We start from the raw sequence: 20,892 nt of genomic DNA, 5'->3' as shown, positions 1-20,892 counted from the left end.
CATCGTCATCATATCGAAATTGCTGTGTCCGTATCGATTGTGATGCATGATTAATATCGCAGTGATTATCAAAGATGAATTTTCTTTTGCTCCGCACTAAGTTTATTTTTAGAATAACTTAGCATTTAATAACTTATAATTTAAAGACTTTTTACACATATTTGTTTACTTACTCGCTTAAGTTCTTACACAATATTTTTACATGTCAAATTTTGCTGTGGCGACACCTAGCGGCGTATACGTGGTGTGAGACGTATAAAGAATGTAACATGTAAATCAATAATGGCGCCACCTAGTGGTAAATGCCTGCAACATTTTTGAATGCACTGAAAAATAACTCTATATACAAGAAATGAAAGAAAATACGTTTTTTAACATTTGTTTATGAGTTTGTATGTTTCGAACCATTAAAACCAAAAAAATTGTAATTTTTCAATAGGAAATAATCGTTATAGATTTGACTTCCGAGTTTGTCGAACAATGAATCGACACTTCCCCAATATTTGCCACTTCCAGCTCGTTCCGTGTGCAAAGTGTCAACAAAGACGCAAAGCGCAGTTAGTATTTCCTAACTAAAAGTACGAGTTTCCTTCACTTTCCTCTCGATTTCAGCTGAGAGCAGCAACTGATTGAACGTTGACCGCTCGAAACACTACAGCTCCTCTACCTACTCCACAAAAGGCCGGAAACTTTCAATTCTGCAGCATTGTGTAAAGTTTTTCAGGCCAGACAAACCGGCCAGTTCAGTGGGATTTTTATCTATTTGGGCGCAGCTTTCGGTTTCGATATCTGTCAGTTGCATTTCAAGCTCCAAACGTTGCAGTTGCGCGTTAACACACCTATTCAAAATCAAACAAAAAAAGTTTTAAAGTAAGAAAGGCTTAAAATATAATCTGTAATTCGTGCGTGGCATTTATAATTTTCATACACAGATATACCAAAAATCTCAAAAAGACGCGACTTTTTGCATATCAAATCTGTTTTTATTGTAAAAGAGCACCTTTATATCATTTGCATTCAGCAAAGGGCAACTATTAACATTTATTTGCTTGTGTGTTCTAAACTCTCAATACTTATTTATATGTGTGTAGTCTCATTTCCGTAAAGTACTGGATTTCGATTTCGATTTCAATTCGTTTTGTTGTGTTCTCGGTTTCGTTGGAAGCTCGACTTTCTAAATGCTAATTGGAATGAACTTAAAAGTGGGCGCGTCACGCTCAACAAGTCATCAACTTCCTGGATAGCATGAACAAAGGGTATTGCGTTGATAATTCTTAAACAGTTTAACTAAACTGAAGCGTTTACTCAGAAGACGTAAGTGAGCTGCCTTGCATATCAAATGAGACAACATTTTCGATTTAGCGATCTATTGACAGGGCTTAAATGACTACGATAACATATCACAAGTCTATCTCAGACAGTATACGTATGTTATATGGCATCTGGTCGTCTATTTGTGTGTTCATTTGAATGCAATTTGCATTTTAAGCACTCTTGTTTGTTTGGGCCACACAAAAATGATTTGCAAAACTTTTTATGGGCTCCAGACTTCGCGGTTACTTGATCATTTGGCCTAAAGCAGGCAGAGTCAATTCGCACCTTTGTTGGCCTCTGGCTAAAAAGGGTCAAATCTAAGGTCGAAACTTGTCAGAAATTACACTGCTGAGATTAAGTGTCTAGTATTTTTCTCAGAAAATATTGTAATGATCAAATGATTTGGTTAGATTCATAAAAATCAAGTTTTCCTTTCAATTCAGGTTCTTTTAATAGACCTCTCATTACAGAGAGTATATAGCAGGTTTTACTTTTCTTCTAAGGTTTAGAGGTAAACAAAAACATTGACTTGTAAACAGTAAATGGATATGGCCTATAAACGTTAATAGTCTTCATTTCTTAATGTAATTAAGCGCTTAGCACGCCGGACAGGCGAAGAAAATGGGCAGTACTCAATTAGGCCCGTGATTCAGCAGTCGGCGTTGATTTTATATATATAAAATGAGCATGCGATGAGATCGGTGGCTCAGTTGCTGATCGTCGTTCGTAGCTTAAAGTACTAGCTCCCGAGAGCTCCGCGTTGAAAGCCTGGTAGCTAACCACTTGAAATTGACAGCAATTGCCAGGAAAAGTGGTAAATTGGCGTACATCTAGGGGTTTTCCACTATGATTGACTCTAATAGGGGAGCAAACAGAACTTCTCGCAGTCAAAACCGAATTAAGTGCATCTATGAATGTTAAATCTATTATAAGTGCAAGCTAGTTGACATCCAACTGTAAGATTTGTATCTCTTACAAAAGTCGCCTTGTGCTGTCCAAGTTGTAATTGCCGACTTAACGTTGTTTTGTGATTTTCGTGAGATGATTTGCAGTCAAGGTCGATCTTTCGTATTTTATTTTTTGCTCCAACTGGCCCAACTGCAACCGGTTTTTGGCCATTACCACTCGAGTGTGTTATCAAACAGGCCAAAGCTCTCGAACTCGGCCGGCCCGGGTCCAATTTAGTTGACCAGCAATTAGCGACCTCTCGTTAAATTCGTCTTACTTTTCTTACAATTAGCCACAACAACATCAGCATCAGAATGAAGCTGAGCTCAGGATTATTTCTGATCTTTGCCGCTTTGATCGGCTTCACGTCGTCCACGGATGTCAGTCAGTGCCCGAAATGTAAGTAAAAACTAGATAAATTTAAAATTAAAAACCAACAGCACAATTAAAAAGTCGATGAACTATAATAAAATAGGCCACACTCTTGCCTTACTTAACTTGAAGCTTTGAAAGTGAATACTGGTTTAATTAAGGGAATAATCTATTTAAAGATAAGCGCTGTCGTAAACGAATAATAGTAACATTTTAACGTGCTGGGTTATAAATGGATTTGGTTTATTACTTCAATTTTTATTATATTTTTGGGAATCCAATTAACACTTAACTAGGTATCATTTATAACTTTATGTTAATTTGATTTAAGATGTTTTTAACTAGTTAGACTTAGAAGCTTTATAAAACTCAAAGTATACATATTAACAAAACAACAGTACAAGTTCCACTGTTAAGATGTAATGGGATAATTTTAAAGATAACTCATACGCAGTGTTGTGTTGTTGTTTTGGTTAAAAGCAACTTGAGATTTTTCTTTTATTAATTGTTGATTTCCATCTTCTTCTGCCCAGCCAAATCCAAGGCCCTAGCTGCCGGTGACGTCTCCATTTCCAATTGCCCCAAGAGCAAGTGCATCCTGAAGCGCAACACGGAGGCCAGCATTCAGATGAAGATCCGGCCGGAACGCGACTTCCAGGAGCTGACCTCCGACATCCAGGGCATTATCCTGGACGTGCCGCTGCCGTTCCCAGGATACTACGGCACCAGCGCCTGTCCGCACATCTACGACGAGGCTGGCGAGAAGAAGGTGGGCTGCCCCCTGAAGGCCGGCCAGGTGTATACCTACAAGAACAGCTTCAAGATCCTGCCCGTCTACCCAACCGTCAGCTTGGAGATCCACTGGGGACTGGGCGATAAGCATGGGGATGCGGCCTGCTTTCAGATACCCGCCAAAATCAAGGCTTAAAATACAAATACAGACGAGTGCACTCAATGTTAGCTTTTATTAGTGGTAATTCTTAAGATCGTATCTGCGTATCTGCATATGCTTAGTTAGGGATTAAGTACGGTTAAGTGAACGAAAACGAAGCAGGCCATTATTGCGGCATCCAGCCAGTGACGCAATATGGCCAAAGGATTCCACTGATCGGCTCAGTAAGTCTAATAATAAAAAACCACAACGAATTCTACGTGTTAAGTGCGCCTGCTCCGATCTCTTCTTCCGACTGCGTTAATTGATTTAAATTGATTTCTTTGTTAATTGATGCCCGGCATGCAATGATCTCGCGTGTGATAAATATCTTTTCATTTCGCTTTTCCCTCTGTTCTTCTGGCTTAGCTAGCGTGTTATCTGCATAATTTCAATTTGGCAACTGGCCTCGGAATGTTCACTTCGTGAGCTCGTAGCCCGAGTTGTTCTCATTGTCGGCATCGATTTGGGCCTGCAGAGCCTGCTGCAGTTTCCTCCAACTCTCGTACTGCCCGCCCCTGCCACGCCCCTGCTGCTGCTGATCCTGCAACTGGCGCAATTGGTAGCGGTGCTGCCGCATCAGCTGCGCCCACTTTAGGCCACCGATTCGCCGATCCTCCGACTCCCGACGACTTATAATGGCTGGAGCTGCCAGGGGTATGTTGTTGGCACTATTCGCATTCGCGTTGCTGTTGCTGTCGTCATCGTTGTTGTCCTCGTCCTGGTTGTTCTGGTTGTTGTACAGTTGCTCCACCACGCTATCCAAGCCATATGAATTTGGCAAGGGATGCTGTTAAAAGGTGAAACAAAGTTTATATTAAAATGAAGGCCGGAGTAAATTCTCAACTAATTAATTATTTCTATACTCAAAGGTCGTTCTCATGCCCTTTCCCCTCTTACCTGTTTGCCATCTATGACCGCCTTCCCGCCGGACCGCTTGCCATGAGCTGTGGAATACATAAACATGAGTCACGACTCCTGGGGCAGTTGTGATGAACTGCTCGCGTCAGAGCTTAGCCGGCAAACCACTTACCTCCCCAACAGGAATGTCCGTATTCCAGGCAGGAACCTGAAAGTATGCAACATTTTTTCCAATTTAGTATAAATCATCATCAGTTGGCGCAGCTCTAAGACTTTGTGCGCGAGTAAATTTGCTAGAAACGCAGCCAGGTGTCAGAAAACCTACACAGCACAGCAGCGTAGCTTCGACCACACAGCGAGCCTAAGCCTGGGCTTTATAACTTTCACTTCTTTTTACGGTTCTATAGTAAAAGCTACTTTCACCAGCAGCCCATTGATGCTGCTGCTACTTCGGCTGCTACTTGCCGTGTAAAAAGCACAAGTTTATTGTGTGTGCTTGGCTGCTAATGTCGCGACCCATGATAAATGCGACCATTATGGAACTCATATGCCAAGTCGGAGTGGGTTGAGTAATGCACTCGGCTTGGGCACTTCAAGGTGTAGCAGTCCTGCATCCTAGCGGTTTAAAAATTCAAACACACTGTGGGGAAATACAGAGGTGGTCAAAAGTATTTACACAACGAGCTTTTTTTTCAATTGTCAACTAATTGAAAAAAAAGCTCGTTGTGTAAATACTTTTGACCACCTCTGTATACCACTGCAGACAACAATATAATTCCTATTGAAAACCCAAATATCATACGTTGTATCATAATAATAGATAAGCATTTGATTACCTTTTAAGAACTTTCTCAAACATTTTTTATTTAAAGTAGCCCTCATAACATTTTATTATTGCATAACTGTTGCCAAAAATATTACAAACGCTGCCTAATCTTCTGCCCCCAAGTTCAGATTTCCCAGCAACCCGGTTGACCTGCTCATCCTCGTGCAGGTCCAACCTGTGGCTGTTCATAACGTCCTGGCTTACACAATGTCCTTGATGCCACTCGTGCATTGTGTGCCAAAAAAAGAACGTGGCAGAGGTGGCGGCACAGAACTAATCATACAAATGGACGGCAACGCATCAGCATGAAATAAGGAGGAGGACTCAGCTGGGGACAGAGGACACTTGGTGAGGCATGTGAATACGCTTTGCGCAACTGTCAGTCGCCTGGAAGGCGGATCTGCAACAAAGAGCAGGAGTTACGCCAAATAGCAACAAGTTCCATGACGCAGATGTCCCAAAAAGGTCAGGAGGAGGGGCGGCGGAATTGGCGTTTGCATAAGCCGAGATAAATATACGTATAGTATACACGCCCGCCTGGCCAGACGATTTCCATCATGCCTGGTGCGGCTGTTGCTACCCTGGCCATATATCAAACCCGTAATCATTTGTCAATTACTTAAACCGTGGATTAATTGTTGCCGGGCAGCCCCTGCGTAGCCGTGCATATGGAACCCACACTTGTTGACAGCCATGGCGGCCATCAGAGATAGCGATTGCCGACATCGAAGCCTTTTTGGGGTCGCCGCATCGAAGGGCTGTCATTAAACGAGTTCCCAGCCCCCATTTTAATGGCCCTCTTCAGCGGAATCCCACAGCCATGCCACAGCCCTTCCCAGTCAGCAGCAGAGATACCTAATTAACTTGACCAGCGCATTTTAATAGCCATATCCTTGATCTTGGCCAGCGTTGGCGTCTCCACTTCTGAATAATGTCTATTTTTATGACCTGAAAGTGCGACGCAATTTAACAGAAAACCCCATTTAATGGGGAATTTTAGCAGCAGTGGGTTAATAACGCACTGCGGCTATCTAAGTGTCGTCTAATTTTTTTCGGGGAATCCCCGAGCAGAATAAAGTCATTGCGACCACATTAGAGGTGTGATTTGATTTCTTTAATTGCTTAATAGTGAGCTGTTAATTATAATTTTGTCATGACATTCTGAGATATCAACAAAATTTATGCTAGAGGGAAAAGGCATTTATTGATATAAATTAAATATATCCACGATTCCTATACGAACGCATTAATTATTTGCCTTATCAGCATTTCGTTCACTGATTGAAGGGCAGATCAGATGTTATGAATTGAAACCATGAAAACCCAAATAGTCATTTGTCAAGATAAACTTGTCGTCTACACTCACAAAATAATTTGGCAAATTCGCCCATTGCCATTCGACCTGAACCTAACCCAATTCGCATTTTTCCGCGGCAGGAAGGCTGTTCTTTCGGCCATGGCCAATCTGCATGGGAATCGCGGAGTGAGGGGCAGTATATATGTATCTATCTAACCGGAGGCGAAACCCACAATTGCAACGCCTGCAGGCGGCACAGCTTGACGGGTTCACACGTTCGGGATGGGCTTGGGCTTTTATTTTTCCATTTTTGCTGACGCTCTTTACGCAACTCCGTGGGTTTCCAAACTACGTGAATTTCCATTACCAACGTGTCACGGATGCACAGAGAAAAATATGTGATGGAATCATTGGTTTCTATTTCAGCTAAAAACATTATTTATATATTTTTACCTTGAGTTTTCTTTTTTGTATTTCAAACTAAATTTATTAACGTATTTAAATATCAGATCATACAAATATGAACTATTTTCTTTATTTTTTAAAACTTTTAGTTAAAGTATTATATTTTTAACCATTAAGATCTTGCTAAATATTTTTTATCCGTGTGATGGTGTTTGGCACGCAGTTCGGATTAATTTACGATGGCAATCGAAAGCGTTAAAAGCGTGTTGGCTGGGGAGTGTGTCGGTTTCAATAGTAAAATCGAGCCCCTGATCTCTCCAACCCGCGGTGGAAAGCCCTATTTCCCCGATCCCCGGACTTCCGCCTGCTAGTCTGCATTCGCAGTGAGTAAGTAAAGTACGTAGAAAACCCCAAAAAAGGAAGCCGCCGGGCAGGCGAGCAAACAAAGGCGTATCAACAGGAAAATGTGCATAAAACTCCAACTGATAAAGCGGATTAGAGGCGCAAATGGAAGAGGGGAGGGTGAGATCGGAAAATGGGAGCTGGAGTTTACCCGGATGACCATGATATTCATAACACGTATTACCAGTTAGTTAATCAGCTAGTAGTTTGGTATTTTTATGGTCTAGATAGTCACCCGAATTCTTCGAACTAGGTGACTAAGCAAAACATTTAATTTCATCAGCACCTCCGCCCAAAAGTATGCAACTCGGTGGGGTACTTTGGGATACAAACATTTTGTTTAAATATATGTTTTAGATTTCAACAAAATTATGTTAAAATTATTGTGATAATTATATCTCACCATTTTTCAATTTTTTTAAAAACATTAAAAATTATAGACAATGGGAACTCAAATTTTACCAGTTATTCTGTATAATCCTATATATCCTGATTATCATATTATGTCAAGAATTGGCATGTTTTTACAAGAAAACCACAAAAAATGATTGATTAAAACAACAATTTTCTGTTTTAATTGAGAAAATCATTTTTTAAATAAGTAAGAATATATTATGTGAATCTCAAAGCATAAAAATATATGATTGTACATATGTATATCAGACATTAAAATAACGCTCTACCTCAACACGGTCTAAATATAATGATGAATTACTTTCGATTATATCTTAAGTGTAAAAACAGGTTTCAGATAACAAAGCATTTAAACATTTTTAAAAGTATTATTTTACCTGTCACGAGAGCAAAGAGCGCCACCAACACCACCAATGTCCAACTGCACTTGCTATACCACATTTTTCAATAAATATTATTTTGCAAGCTGCACGCAAATTGTCCGACGTCAGTTATAATTTTCTTTCGAAATTTTGTTTTGGTAACTTTTAGTGAACTTTTCAGAAACCGAACACTTCACCGCGTACTAGGACTTTCTGCTTTCCACTTGCCACTTGTTGATCAGAGTCAGGTGCCAACGCTCTTCGAATTGCCAACAAAGTGCGGTCGGCCAACGGCTTTTATAGCTTAGAAGAACGGTACGCACCGCACATTCACCGTTAGTCCGCCGCAGAGATAACGGGTCAGCCAATACGAACGGTACTGCCGACTGCAGAGCCTCCAGCACGAAGAAATCCGAACGGAACCGAAGCCATCCATCTGCCAATGAGCTGTTAGACGGAGGAGCCCACGCAACAGGCTGCCGAGTGGGTGGTGTTTGGTGGTTCAGAGTGGACTAGGGCACAGTAGGTGGGCAGTATGGCATAGTGTGGGAGTAACAGTTGCATAGTAAGGGGAATCCCATAGAATAGCTCCATCTTAAAAGTGTATACCATAGCACACTTTTTGGGGCAATATTGAAAAGTGCCTTCATCGTAAAATATCTCCTTTACTACGCCTCTGATTCAGAGCAAATGTCAAGGTACAAAACATGGCCTCCCTTGGGTGCCCATCATTTATTGTCTTATTCCATAGCAGGCAGAAAAACAATTTTAATATTTTGATAAAACAGTGGTTTATTTGGCCTGTCCTTACACGATTTGGCAGTGTGAGTGGTAGCTATAAGAGCAGGCGCGACATGTTTCAAAGTCGGATGAAGTGTGTGGAGTGTGTAGTTTGGCCATCTACCAAATATAACATTTCATTATAATCATTTAGTTTCGAACGCAATTAGGAGGATGAGTAGTGGTTTCAGCATTATTTGTATATCGTGTTGGCTTAATGTTTCGGTTTTGGTGTTTGAGAAGTTGTTGCAGATCTATTCCAGCTTAGCAAGGATGTCGCTCTCGCGGAACAGGACATACTCGCGCTTGTCGTCCATATCGACCTTGGTGCCACCGTATTTGGGCAGCAGCACGCGATCGCCCTCCTTGACGCCAACGGACAAGTGTCCAGCTCCAGCAGGATTGCGGGCTCCGGGTCCGACGGCAACCACAACGCCCTGCATCTCCTTGGGCACCGACTCCTCGGGCAGCAGGATGCCGCCCGCGGTGGTGGTCTTCACCTCGAAACGCTGGATTAGAATGCGGTCCAGCATGGGAATCACCTTCTTAATAACGTTGGACATCGTTCCTTAAGGAAGCAGAGAAAATGTAACATTCAAACAGTATTGAGACTATTCACTTTGTGCTTTCACTTTTTGTTACCTTATTTCTGAGTGTTTTACTATGTTTTTCACTTTTTATAATTATTATATATATTTTTTTTTTATTTTGGAAGAACGATGTTGTTCCTATACTTCCTAGCTGTAGACTGACGAATATCAGGCCGAGTCAAACCTAATACGACGAAAAGCAAAAGTCAAGGCTATAGTGATACGACCTAGAATTTGTTTATTCTACAGCCAACTAAGATCTCACTTGTGGGTCATAAAAATGTTTCATTAAACATCATCGTAATCTCTAAATATATTGTGGAATTTATATTGATAATTTAAAAATAATTCAAGTAATGTAAGCTATTATTTTAATATACAAAAATCTCAATAATCCATTTATTTACATAATAGAAAACTTGTACATTTATGAGCAATAATTAAATGTTATAAATAAATGCAAAACAGCAGTCTTTCGTGAATATAACAAATGTTTGCCAAGCAAACGTATACATCTTCGCAGGTTGACGACAGCACTGCGTATGCTTATTTTTCTCGTCTAGCCGGCTTAAATGAACCTCAGCACGTGAATCACGAGTCGTGACCGTCAATTGAAATTCCGCTAATTAAGAACAAAACGAAAACCGCACAATCAAAGTCACTGCAGCATCAGAGTTTAAAAAAGTTCGAAAGGGTGCGAAAAACATGGTCCACTCTATTCTCGTTTTGCTTTGCTTATTTCGTGCTGCTCTGATTCCTTTCCCACACTGCAGTCAACGCCACCTGTTGGCAGCTTGACTCACTAAAAAGTGTGGGAGGGGGCTTCCGTCTCCCATTTTGTCGCTTTCTCTCTCTCTCATTCGTTCCCTCTGTATGTGTGGCTTCCTTCCTTGTGCGTACGTGCTTGTCTATTGGTGTGCGTGAGTGGGTGTTTGTCTAAACTTTTGGCACATTAAACGCTGTTTTGTGTGGCTTTACCTATCCAGTGTATTGTTTTAATATACCCTGTAAAATAAGCAGGCTGAAGCACCTGAACTCCTGATATAGATGACTATAAATTAAAAATGTTTTTTAAGAGCATTAAATGTTTATAAAATAATGAATATTTTAAAAACATCTGAAATGAAACAAATGATTGGGAAAAGTTTAAAGATTGTGTGTCAAAATGTCGCTTATTTAAATTATTCAAAATTTTTTACTTATTTTTAAGTGATCAGATAAAAACTTGAAATTAAAATATATTAAAATAACATAAATATAATGAGGTAAAATTGTTCTAAATCATTTCTACGAGTGTGTAGTACTTTATAAGAAATATGTATAGTTATATTTTCTTTTTCTTGAATTAAGTGATCTAAAACTTACTTCATTACAAGGTATCCCAAGTGTGGATAGTAATTTAGCTCACCCATTTGCCATTTTTTCCGCTTCACCTTCCTGCTGCTTTTTCTCGCCCGATTTGCTCGTAAATCACAAACTTCATAATTTCTACGTCACTTTGCGGGCATGTGTGCGTATGGGTGTGTACGTGGCTTTTGCTCCTCTTGCCGGTTGTATTGAGCCAATTCTTTTTTGGCCTTACGTGACGTTGGCAGAACAAATCGTTTTTGTTTTAGCCATCTGACTTGTTTGCTCCTTTATGGCCCGCTGCGCTTTGGACTTTGACGCATTTGCGTCGCTTTAATGCGGGTCTGGCTCCTCATTACGGCCAATCCTTACTAGTACTTGCACTTTCTGTGAATTTGGCTGGGGTTTCCATTTGGCTGATTGCATTTTCATAACAATTTGGAGGATTACTAATGCGCCACGTCGTCCCTGCATTTGCATGACCTTGAACCAGTCGCCACCTCATTAGAATTTCATTTGTAGTCAGCAAGGCGCAGACGACAGGGCCACAATCGATAAAAACCCAAATGTATTTTATGGCCAAATTACATTTTTACCAGAGTGAATCCATAGAAAGATGCGGAAAATAAGCGGGCGCGGAATATGCTAAGCTTTATTTGCAGCCATGGGAATAATCTTAATACAGCAAATTCATCCTTTAAGGTATCTCTAGGATATATACTAAGTTTCTGTTTAGTAAGCGAACTTTGTCCGTCATTTCCATTGAGTTGAATGCTAAATTTTTGAAATCTTATTTTAAAGGCGATTCAATACAATATACAGAATCTACTATGTTTAAGATCGCAACATTTTTTTTTTTACATTTTCTTAACTAAACACTTTAAAAGCACATCTGTGTTACACTTTGGTATGCATGTGAAACATTTGGTTAACTAAAACATATATCTACGCAATTTAAAGAACAAGCTATTTATTACATTTCAAGGGGCTAGCTTTTCGTTTTTAAATTACATTCCTATATTTAAGTGGTGGGCGTTCACTAGTGATTGATTTATGCTTATCATTATCGATAATGTTATTAAGTTATATCCGCCTCAGGCTTGTTTAAGAGTAAGTCCCCCGAGCTCTGACCAAAGTTTAATTTTAAGAGCGCCAGTATGCTGAATAGTATGAGTCAAAAGATCGAATATTCTTAGACTGAATAATTCTGAATACTTGAAAGACTAGTTTAGGAGTTTTTCCAGCCGATGTCCGCAGCTGAATGAATGAAAAACTTAATGCTTAAGGGAGAGAGTGCGCTCGACTGTGATTACCTTTTAATTGCCAAATGCAAATCAATGCAAAAGCAGTTTAAACAAAACGCTTTGGTAGCAGCAGCAATAGCAAATAACTGGCTTAAACAGAATTCAAATAAATTAGCATCGCCGCACGAGAGAGTGAGTTCGAGTTTATCAGTTAGTTGACTTGGACACCGATCATGGCGTACTGAGCGGCGACTGGCGGTTTGTTCGTCGGATTCTGGATGTGGATTACACATAGAGAGAGAGAGAGCCAGTTATTATCGGACTATCCACTGATTATAGGGGGCACTTGCCTGCATTATCGACGGTTTCGGCTGCTCCGCCGACTCAATGGAGAAGCGCTGCGTTTGACTGGAATTGGTGAGTGCCCTCCGCAGGCGGCGCGATTCGATGTTGTTTCGCGAGTTCAGCGAACCCTTCGATACCTTCTTGCCAAACAGCACGGCCTGAAAGAGCGGGAAATCCGTAAGGTAATTAGTTAAATAGAAAAATTAAGAAATTCAAATTATTAAATAATATATCTTAATCTTCAATGAGTATTTTATAGTCGACTTAAGCGCGGTGTCTGGAAACATTTATATTTATAATACAAATAAATTTAAGATATAGTATTGTGTATAACAACCCCCACTTCCGTTTTACTCACCTTGAAGGCCTCCCGGAACTTGTGGCTCATGATGTTATATAACAGCGGGTTGATGCAGGTGGACAAGTAGTAGAGGACTCCGGAGACGTAGGTCATCACCGTGTAGACAAACTCGTGCTGATCCCGCAGTTTGGCTCCCCGTGCAGGGGCGTAGATGGCAATCAGTCGCTGGGCGTGGAAGGGGGCCCAGCAGAGGAAGAAGCACACCACCACGGCCACTAAGGGGGGAGGGGCGGGAAAAGTCAGTGACGTGGGGATGAAAATGGAATGGCAATGGGGAAGACACAGCGAGAGGCACAGATAAAGAGTCAACGATTATATTTTTTGGTAATCGCAATTGTCATCATAAATGGAGAGTCCCAAAATGACAAACGCAGTAAATTGGCTGCAGACGGGTTGATTAGCCCAGCTTAGGGCATATGGTCAAACAGTTGGCATACACTGAGCAAAAATCAAAGTACAGCTTCTAAAATTGTTCTTCATTACGAGTATAATACATAAAGAAAAATATGTAACATATTATGAAATCATTTATCAGAATTTTTAATTTGCAAGACTTTACTTTTGTAAGAAGACTAAGCCCTATTAAATACGGAGCCTACTACTTTTGTTTTTGTCAAAATTTCTTACTAATTTAATCACCTGATTACTATTAAGTCATGTTTATATACTGGTTAGCGGTTAAAAATCTGTCATTTAATTTGTGACTTCCGCATTATTGATGGTGTTTTTCCGCAGTGTACTCTATCTACTTGTGTATCGTGCTATAATTACCTAGCATCCTGAGTACTCGCCGGGTGCCATAGTGATTGAGCCGACCTCTCACCGAGCTGAGTTGAGCCCCCGAGCCGCCCATCAATCCCGCTGTCCCTGCTCCACTTCCTCCTCCGTTGAAACTCATAGCGGTACCGGATCCACCATAGCGGTAAAGGATCGTATCACTGGGCACATTCTTCAGCTGCTGCCGTCTGGCCACCGAGGCAGGACCCTCCACCAAAGTGGATCTATACAGGTGCACACCGATGAGCATGTACAACACTAGAATAATGGACATCGGAGCCAGGAAGAATATGAACGTGGACAGCTGGAATGAGTGCTTCACTATGACCCGCACTATGCCGCATTGCTCCACTCCCGAGTAGTGCTCGATTCCAAATTGGGCAGCCTGCGGAATGGCCGTAACTATGGCCATAATCCACACCAGGACGATGATGCGAATGGCGCGGCTGAGTTTACTCATGGCCTGGCCCAGAAACGGATGGCAAATGGCAATATACCGCTCCACCGTGAAGGCCGTAATCGTTAGCACCGTGGCATTCGCCGATGTCTCCGCCAACAGACCACGTCCGATGCAGATGTACTCCCCAAACACGTACGGGTACTTGGACCAGATGTAGGACACCTCCTGCGGAACGCCCGACAGCAGGAGCAGGAAGTCCGAGATGGCCAGCGAGAAGAGGTAGTAATTCGTGGCCGTGTGCATCGAACGGTTCTTCTTAATCACAATGCAGGTACTTATGTTGCCAACCACACCGGTGATGAAAATCAGGGAGTAGACCACCGTTACGGGTATCACGATGGCCAGCGGATCGCGAGCCGGTCCAAGATCATGGCTCATATTGCCAGCGGACATGGCGCCGGCGGCCTGGAATTTTTCCCCTTTTGTTTTCACAAAATTTCCACTAACAGCGCTAAATTCCACTGCCGTTTAACTGCTGCGGCTCCGGCTGCGACTCGATGTCCCCTCAACTATGCTAATTATAATAATTTATTGAAGGCGACCGGGCGGAGGAGGGACAGGTCTGGACTCGCGCTTCGCAATGCTAGATACTCGATTCTAAGATTCAGATACTCGACTGGCACGCAAACGCACCAAATTACCGACGAGGTCGAGATCCGTATACCGTATTAAGTATTCCGTATTCCCGGCCGTTGTTCTAGGAGGCCCGACTTCTCTTCACTAACTTATCGAGTTAATTCGATTCCGATTCGAATTCTGATTCCCGAGAGCAGCTGCAACCGCACTCCAGCGCGCTCCAAACTTATCTGATAAGCCGCGGCGACATTTCATTCAGATTTGTATCTGTATCTGAAAGCCAGCGACGAAGCGTCGCTGTTTTTCCCGCACATGAACGCGGAAGGTGAGCGACATGGCTGTAATGACCGAGCGTCCAGCGAACGTGCCGGCTCAATTAAATCTTGAAAAGCGGCGAAATCTTGATGGGACTAGCCTATGTTAGAGACTAAACACAATGGCTCCGAATACAACGCAATTTTTGGGTAATTAAAAAGGCTAATTAACAAAAACTTATAATAATGTTTGTTTTGGCCCATTTATAAAACACTTAGTTGGGAATTTTGACTTTGTGATGCACATAATCCTAAATAAACCTCGATAATGTAAACAACACATCTTGGAATTAAATGGCAAAATAAAATGCAATAATATTAGATGATGCAATAGTACCAGCTGACCGAAGGCAACCGTGCGTATGAGTAATCTTCAGCAAGCTTACTTGTTAGCTTTTAAGTAAGAATAATGTTTTTTGTTTATTGCGAAAGTAAATTCTATCTTAAACAAAGAATAATATATATATTTTTAATTAAGTTTATATTAGTTATAATATATTTTGTGTAAGCATGTGGTGTGGTGTCTACTTAGCCCAACTTAGTGGCACCAACATCTGGAATTTCGCGCACCTTCCAGTCTTATTTACGGGTCCGTCTCGGGCCGCATTCGTGTGTGTATTTTGGCAACAATATTTCATAGTGTCTATGGAGCAGCAAAGTTGGCTCGGGACATTAGCCACTGTGCGCCAACAACAACACAACAGGCCATGGTAGAACCACTAACTTGGCCGAATGCGCCTCGCGATTCTCAAGACAGTTCGGGCTTTTTAGCTGCTTCACGCCGTCGACGAGTGACATTTTCTATGGCCACATAATATTTTCATTCATTTGTTTCGTTTCATCTCGTTTAGCACCGGCAAACGCTAAGTGTGCCGACCCCCCCACCTGGATATGGCCAGATATAGCCGCCCCCCTGCCCAGTTATCGGCCAAAACCCGGCACACGCCTCTTGATGGGTGTCAAAGTGCGTGCAATGCCTCTGGAATTTGGCACGAGTCGAATGGTTTTCCCCGCTCGGAAAGCTTTTCGTGTGCAGCGGGGAGCTGCAAAGCTTTCCACCCACTGTTTGCCGAACTGGGGGAAATGAAAAGCGGGTGAACAGCAAGGAAAAGCCCATCAATCAACGTCTGAGGGTGATTTCGTGTGAAGGATGAAAGCTTATGTGCTGCACCGCCACGGAAGTTGTGAACTGCAAAGTTAGGTAGGGCACCACCGGCACTATATTTAATAAAAAAAAAAAAATCTACAGAAAAACAATTGAAAATGTTTTCCATTTATTTAGTATTTATTATTTTTCTTCAAAAGAAGCTGAATATCTTTTATACGCAGCACACATCTTATGTTAAGTCATCTACCTTCGTTTCGATTAGCTTATAACACACGCAAACATTTATTAAATGTTTTAAGTTGATTAAGTAAAGTAAAATTCTTCAAAAGAATATATATTCCAAAAGTTCCGTTCTTTCTTATCGGGAGAGTCTTGCTTCCCTTATACCTAAATCCAACGATTTCTTTAAAAACTTTTCTGAAAACTTCTTACATCTATGAATTAAAATATATCATATATGGGTTGGTTAGATTTGAACATCCACTTATTCTAACAGCCTCTTTTCGCAACTCGTTCCTTGAAAATGTTTATCAACCGTATAGTTATGCTACGTAAGATATAAAAATTGTAGACACACTCTGATTAATATATTGACTTGAACAACACTCAAAGTATTATTTGTAGATGTATTGTTTCGTTGATTAACCCGATTAATAGGTGTATAGAAATGCAAGCTCCTTGGGCTTTCAATATGGCCTTAGATTACGTATAAGTAAAGTTTATGATAAAGTCTTTACTTGGTTGGTATTGCTCGATTCTTTGAAATTAAAAACTCTGCTGATAAATCGTTATATCGCTATTGATGGAAATTTCATGGAGTTTCAAGATTGTTTAAAAATAAATCTGAAATGTTTAAGTTGGTTTTTGGGTGGGATGAATACTTGTACTTTCTTATTTGGCTTCTGTTGTGGCTGATCTTAAAATAGTAATCGAATGGGGCTTTTAAAAATCTAAGTATCACCTCTAAAGTTTTTTCCCAAAGTGTTTAGGGTCTAGAATAATTTCCTTACGGATAAATCAATGTACGTTTGACGCTCAGTTGCCTCTTAATCTAATCGTCTTACGAGCGACTAAACTACGATCTCGATTATCTCGGTCTCATCGTCGTCGAACTCATCATCCTCGTGGTTCCCCCAATCGTTGTGTTGGGGAGTGTTTCGGCTCCGTCAGTGGATGTACCTCTCCTGCTATAGAAGCACCTGCTTCATTTGTGGTCGCTGCGCCTCCAGAATGCGCTGGGCCTGCTCATGATCCATGCCGTCTATGGAGCAGGCGATCAGCTCGACTAGATTGTGTCCATGGGCCAGGATGTGGTGGATCGATTGCAGGGTCAACTTGACGCAGTTGCTCAGGTTGAGAATTCGCAAACGCTTTAGATTGCTTACAATATTCAGTACAGTCTCATCATCCACCGCCATGCAACTGGACACACAAAGTGCCTCCAGGGATGGACAGTTTTGGGTCAATGCCTCAAATCCCTCTGAAGTGAGACGGTTGCAGTAGCCCAGGGATAGGGCTCGCAGCTCTGGTAACTTCAGTCCAACCTTTAGAGAACTATCCGTGACATTGCGACAGCCCCTAAGGTTAAGTTCCTTCAATCCGCGTAGTCGACTTATAGGATAGGGTGTGTCTCCATATCCCATCAGGCCTTGATCCGTAATCTTCATACAGTAATCGATGTTAAGATTTCGCAGTCTTGTCTGGTATCTGTAAATGATAATAAATGAGTGTAAATAGTATTTGTCTCCCTCAGAACAAGATTATTTTAAAACTTAGAATACTCACTGGCAAATGGTGGCCATTGTGCGATCCGTCACCGCTTGGCGGCAGTTATCCAAACTGAGGCGTCGAAGATTGGGCAGTCGCTCCAGCAGCTGGCACATGGAGCTCTCGTCCAAAAATATGGTTTCCTCCAGATGCAGCTCCTGCAGGCTGTAGTTAATATCGCCGGCCAGCCCTTGAAGCAAACCCATTCCAGTCAGCTCTCTGCAATAAGCCATGGTCAGTGCCTCCAACCGACCACTCAGCTGGCGCAGTGCATCAATGCAATTGGCGTTGAGTTGGACACAAAACATTAGGTCCAGCACCTTCAGAGTGCTCTGCCACTTGCCAGCTATATAGAGCAGTAATTCGTTGGTGAGCGATAACATTCCGGTCAAGTCCAGTTGACGGATTGGTGCTGACTCCGGAACGGCTCTTAGGACAGCTTCCAACAGGACCAGATGACAATTTCCCGAAAGCTTGAGAGTGCGGAGATTGTGCATGTTTTCGAACGCGTGGCACCATTCACCTGTATCGATGCCCGGCGAGCAGCTGAAGAATAAGTCCACGCACACCAAGGTATCCGCATGATCCTGTAGGACCTCCAGTAGAGCGTTTTCGTTGTTCCGCCGGAACTCGAATTGCAGGTGTCGCAGTTGCACCTTGTTCTCCGTTCGTCGCAGCTGCAACAACCAGCGCATTTTAAGCACCGAATCCAAACTCACGCCATCGCATTCGAATCCCACAAGGTGGGAAAACTGCTTCATGTCCAGGTCATCCATCTCCTTCAGATGCTGGTCATCCATGGAACTGGTCGTGGCAATGGTCAGAACCTTAAGGTTTGGTAAGTTGCCATCCAGATTCGGAAAAACTGGAGCATGGCGCACTTGCAGATGCTTCACTTCGTGGCCCACAAGACGCAGAAAGTTCTCCAACTGGCGGCACTGGCGTAGATTCCTCAGTTCAATCCGCTCGAAGCTCAAATAGCAGTTTCCGCCCTTCGCATGCTTGTGGATCGCCTCCAGGTTGTGTTGCGTCACTATCACCTTGCCCTTCTCCATGAATCGGCGACGATGAACCAGATCACGGCACCGCCAGGACACCATGCGCAATTGCTGCAGGTCGTTGTACGAAAGGTAGGACATGATCTCCAGCCACATCTCGTTGGGCAGCAGTTCGATGGCAGCTTTGGAGGAACACTCCTTATCCTTATCCGAGTCCAACTTTTCCGGGGTTGGGGGCGGTGTCGGTGGCGCCGCAATGGAACGGGCGATCGCCAGCAGGGGATTCAAGTTCAACTCCATTCTGTTGGGGGCCTATAAAGGAAAATGGGATTTCGTCAAATAATATTTAAATTATATTAAACGGAGTTAGAAGGAATATGAATAAATATTTTTATTTGGCAAAACTCCTAGATCTGCCTTTAAATCGAAAAAGAATTAGAATTTTCACTTAACCATGGTAATAACGGATAGGTTTTCTCAAGCGATCCTCCCTCGTGAAGGTTCGATGCACCTGACCACCTGTTCTGGGACCGGCTGAGTTTGGTTGCCAAGGTTAAGTGCGTTTTTCCACCTTCATCTCTCAGCCACCCCCCTGTCAGAATTTTCCGAAATGTGTACACAAACAACTCACCTGAGCGTAGCTGCAGCTCAGCCTCTCGAAAAGTCTCTTTTCACGGCGCTGACTCGGTTTTCCACTCGTTATCAGACTATTCCCCATGCAGCAACTCAATTCAATATCAACCTTCTATTCGATGAAGTCACTGAATTTTGTTGAGTATTTTCTTTCAGAGTTTTGGTTACAACCTTGCCATGGATTGTCAAAAATGTTATTAATTGCTTACATATGTATTGGGAACTTGTTTCAACATCATTTGTGCTGTCTATGCGTGATTGCGCTATTATTCTGGCTCGAATTACATATTTTGTAATTATTTCAAACTTTAAGCAGTTTCGTTTTTATTGTCTGTAAACACATTTCATCACTGTTTGCTACAATTTATCCCGTTGTTTTCCTATTCCTATTAAATGTTGTATGCGTTGCAGAACTGCGTTTTATTGCCTTGGTTTGAGTATTTGTGCGATTGCACGATTGAATTTCCTTTGGCTTCAGCTGCCCACTAACACTCTCGGTAATTGTGAATAATATAAACAAATTTTTAATTAATTTCAGCGATTTTCTTTTCCAATTCGACAGCAACCTGCTGCCGCCGCTGGTCGGGTTACAAAATCCAAATGCGAACGGAAAACAAACTTCTCACAGCTGTGTATCTGTATTTAATGACGAAAACCGCTCGTCCAGGGCCGCAGATAAATTTCCAGATACTTCTGCGTATTTAACACGCATGCTCTCTCTCTCGATTTTATTTCTCTCGGGAGAGCCCTTTCTCTCTCGATTTGTTTATGTTTGCCGCCGTTTGTGTGACCCACATAAAGAAGCAAAAAAAAAACGGTAGATAAGGGGCGGCCTTGATTTTGGTGTGTGTGTAAAGAGGAGAGGGTGCTTGCATTCGGACAATAAGATAGCTAGAGAGCGGAGAGCGTTAAGTGTTAGCGTAAACTTACCCCCGTTTTGAGCAGTGCATGCCTCGGACAATATTACGAAATGCACCAGGGGCACCCACTACGCACCACTAATTGCACAATTTCATGTACAGTCAAGCCTCGCCAACGTGAACTAAAACCGTACCAACATATATATTATTTATGCTATATTCATCTTATGCTTCACCTTTTAACTAAAATATTAGGTTTTTTAATACATTTAATTATATATTTTAGAGTTTTAAAGAAACATTTTTTCTTTTCATTATCTAATTTATGCTGAAATGAGTTCAACTGAACTTGTCGAGTGTTAAAAATCTGCAATTAAATCAACACTAGCTGAGCAATTAACCTAAGTAGCAATTAGTATTAGCAACAGCAAACCTATAATTCCGACAAGATGGTGAGAAAATGAAGCAATTATAAAATAATAATAGATCGCGACAGTGAAATTTAAATAAGTATTTAAGTGTTGTCAGTCCTAATAAACTGCAAGGTACATATTTTTATAAAATAAATTTTAAGCAAACATATTTGAAAAAAATGAAATG

General features: G+C 41.8%; 5 protein-coding genes across 8 annotated transcripts; 1 reads left to right on the top strand and 4 right to left on the bottom strand.

Moving 5' to 3' along the window:
* Positions 1-779: 779 nt before the first annotated feature.
* LOC117145035 (ecdysteroid-regulated 16 kDa protein) lies at positions 780-3,793 on the top strand. Of its 2 annotated transcripts, none has more exons than XM_033310541.1 (3): positions 780-870; positions 2,555-2,661; positions 3,168-3,793. In XM_033310541.1, the coding sequence occupies exons 2-3, from the start codon at positions 2,577-2,579 to the stop codon at positions 3,560-3,562; spliced, it is 480 nt and encodes a 159-aa protein (XP_033166432.1). In that variant the 5' UTR covers positions 780-870; positions 2,555-2,576; the 3' UTR covers positions 3,563-3,793. The 2 variants fall into 2 exon arrangements, with proteins under 2 accessions (XP_033166432.1, XP_033166431.1); XM_033310540.1 differs by lacking the exon at positions 780-870 and adding an exon at positions 2,021-2,128.
* A 190-nt stretch (positions 3,794-3,983) lies between these two features.
* Positions 3,984-8,400, bottom strand: LOC117145034 (neuropeptide CCHamide-1). Its single transcript, XM_033310539.1, has 4 exons — positions 8,148-8,400; positions 4,599-4,634; positions 4,466-4,512; positions 3,984-4,355 (listed from the first exon to the last, which is right to left on the bottom strand). The coding sequence occupies exons 1-4, from the start codon at positions 8,209-8,211 to the stop codon at positions 3,984-3,986; spliced, it is 519 nt and encodes a 172-aa protein (XP_033166430.1). The 5' UTR covers positions 8,212-8,400.
* A 504-nt stretch (positions 8,401-8,904) lies between these two features.
* Positions 8,905-9,663, bottom strand: LOC117143888 (10 kDa heat shock protein, mitochondrial). The gene is made up of 2 exons (XM_033308789.1): positions 9,555-9,663; positions 8,905-9,480 (listed from the first exon to the last, which is right to left on the bottom strand). The coding sequence occupies exon 2, from the start codon at positions 9,473-9,475 to the stop codon at positions 9,167-9,169; it is 309 nt and encodes a 102-aa protein (XP_033164680.1). The 5' UTR covers positions 9,476-9,480; positions 9,555-9,663; the 3' UTR covers positions 8,905-9,166.
* Positions 9,664-11,594: 1,931 nt separating this feature from the next.
* LOC117144830 (pyrokinin-1 receptor) lies at positions 11,595-14,588 on the bottom strand. 3 transcript variants are annotated; one of them, XR_004459670.1, is made up of 4 exons: positions 13,571-14,588; positions 12,797-13,014; positions 12,163-12,596; positions 11,595-12,106 (listed from the first exon to the last, which is right to left on the bottom strand). XR_004459670.1 is itself a non-coding variant. In XM_033310215.1 (4 exons), the coding sequence occupies exons 1-4, from the start codon at positions 14,427-14,429 to the stop codon at positions 12,305-12,307; spliced, it is 1,293 nt and encodes a 430-aa protein (XP_033166106.1). In that variant the 5' UTR covers positions 14,430-14,588; the 3' UTR covers positions 11,595-12,304. The 3 variants fall into 3 exon arrangements, 2 of the variants coding, with proteins under 2 accessions (XP_033166106.1, XP_033166105.1); XM_033310215.1 differs by having other exon boundaries at positions 11,595-12,367; positions 12,444-12,596; XM_033310214.1 differs by having other exon boundaries at positions 11,595-12,596.
* A 1,638-nt stretch (positions 14,589-16,226) lies between these two features.
* Positions 16,227-20,018, bottom strand: LOC117144829. Its single transcript, XM_033310213.1, has 3 exons — positions 19,431-20,018; positions 17,820-19,111; positions 16,227-17,741 (listed from the first exon to the last, which is right to left on the bottom strand). The coding sequence occupies exons 1-3, from the start codon at positions 19,515-19,517 to the stop codon at positions 17,222-17,224; spliced, it is 1,899 nt and encodes a 632-aa protein (XP_033166104.1). The 5' UTR covers positions 19,518-20,018; the 3' UTR covers positions 16,227-17,221.
* Positions 20,019-20,892: the final 874 nt, after the last annotated feature.

Source organism: Drosophila mauritiana, chromosome 3R (genome assembly GCF_004382145.1).
Source record: "Drosophila mauritiana strain mau12 chromosome 3R, ASM438214v1, whole genome shotgun sequence".
NCBI lineage: Eukaryota > Metazoa > Arthropoda > Insecta > Diptera > Drosophilidae > Drosophila > Drosophila mauritiana.
The sequence above is the reverse complement of the archived record's forward strand: the minus strand, read 5'-3'. Positions and strand labels throughout refer to the sequence as shown.

Bases quoted from the DNA above. Each gene is read 5' to 3' on its own strand.
- LOC117145035 (XM_033310541.1), top strand. From the start codon at position 2,577: ATGAAGCTGAGCTCAGGATTATTTCTGATCTTTGCCGCTTTGATCGGC. The intron at 2,662-3,167 runs GTAAGTAAAAAC...TCTTCTGCCCAG, and splicing joins TGTCAGTCAGTGCCCGAAAT to CCAAATCCAAGGCCCTAGCT.
- LOC117145034 (XM_033310539.1), bottom strand. From the start codon at position 8,211: ATGTGGTATAGCAAGTGCAGTTGGACATTGGTGGTGTTGGTGGCGCTC. The intron at 4,513-4,598 runs GTAAGTGGTTTG...TGTATTCCACAG, and splicing joins CGGACATTCCTGTTGGGGAG to CTCATGGCAAGCGGTCCGGC. The intron at 4,356-4,465 runs GTAAGAGGGGAA...ACCTTTTAACAG, and splicing joins CGGTCATAGATGGCAAACAG to CATCCCTTGCCAAATTCATA.
- LOC117143888 (XM_033308789.1), bottom strand. From the start codon at position 9,475: ATGTCCAACGTTATTAAGAAGGTGATTCCCATGCTGGACCGCATTCTA.
- LOC117144830 (XM_033310215.1), bottom strand. From the start codon at position 14,429: ATGTCCGCTGGCAATATGAGCCATGATCTTGGACCGGCTCGCGATCCG. The intron at 12,597-12,796 runs GTGAGTAAAACG...CCGCTCTTTCAG, and splicing joins AGTTCCGGGAGGCCTTCAAG to GCCGTGCTGTTTGGCAAGAA. The intron at 12,368-12,443 runs GCAAGTGCCCCC...ATCCACATCCAG, and splicing joins CGAAACCGTCGATAATGCAG to AATCCGACGAACAAACCGCC.
- LOC117144829 (XM_033310213.1), bottom strand. From the start codon at position 19,517: ATGGGGAATAGTCTGATAACGAGTGGAAAACCGAGTCAGCGCCGTGAA. The intron at 19,112-19,430 runs GTGAGTTGTTTG...TTTCCTTTATAG, and splicing joins TGAGCTGCAGCTACGCTCAG to GCCCCCAACAGAATGGAGTT. The intron at 17,742-17,819 runs GTGAGTATTCTA...TATCATTTACAG, and splicing joins ACAATGGCCACCATTTGCCA to ATACCAGACAAGACTGCGAA.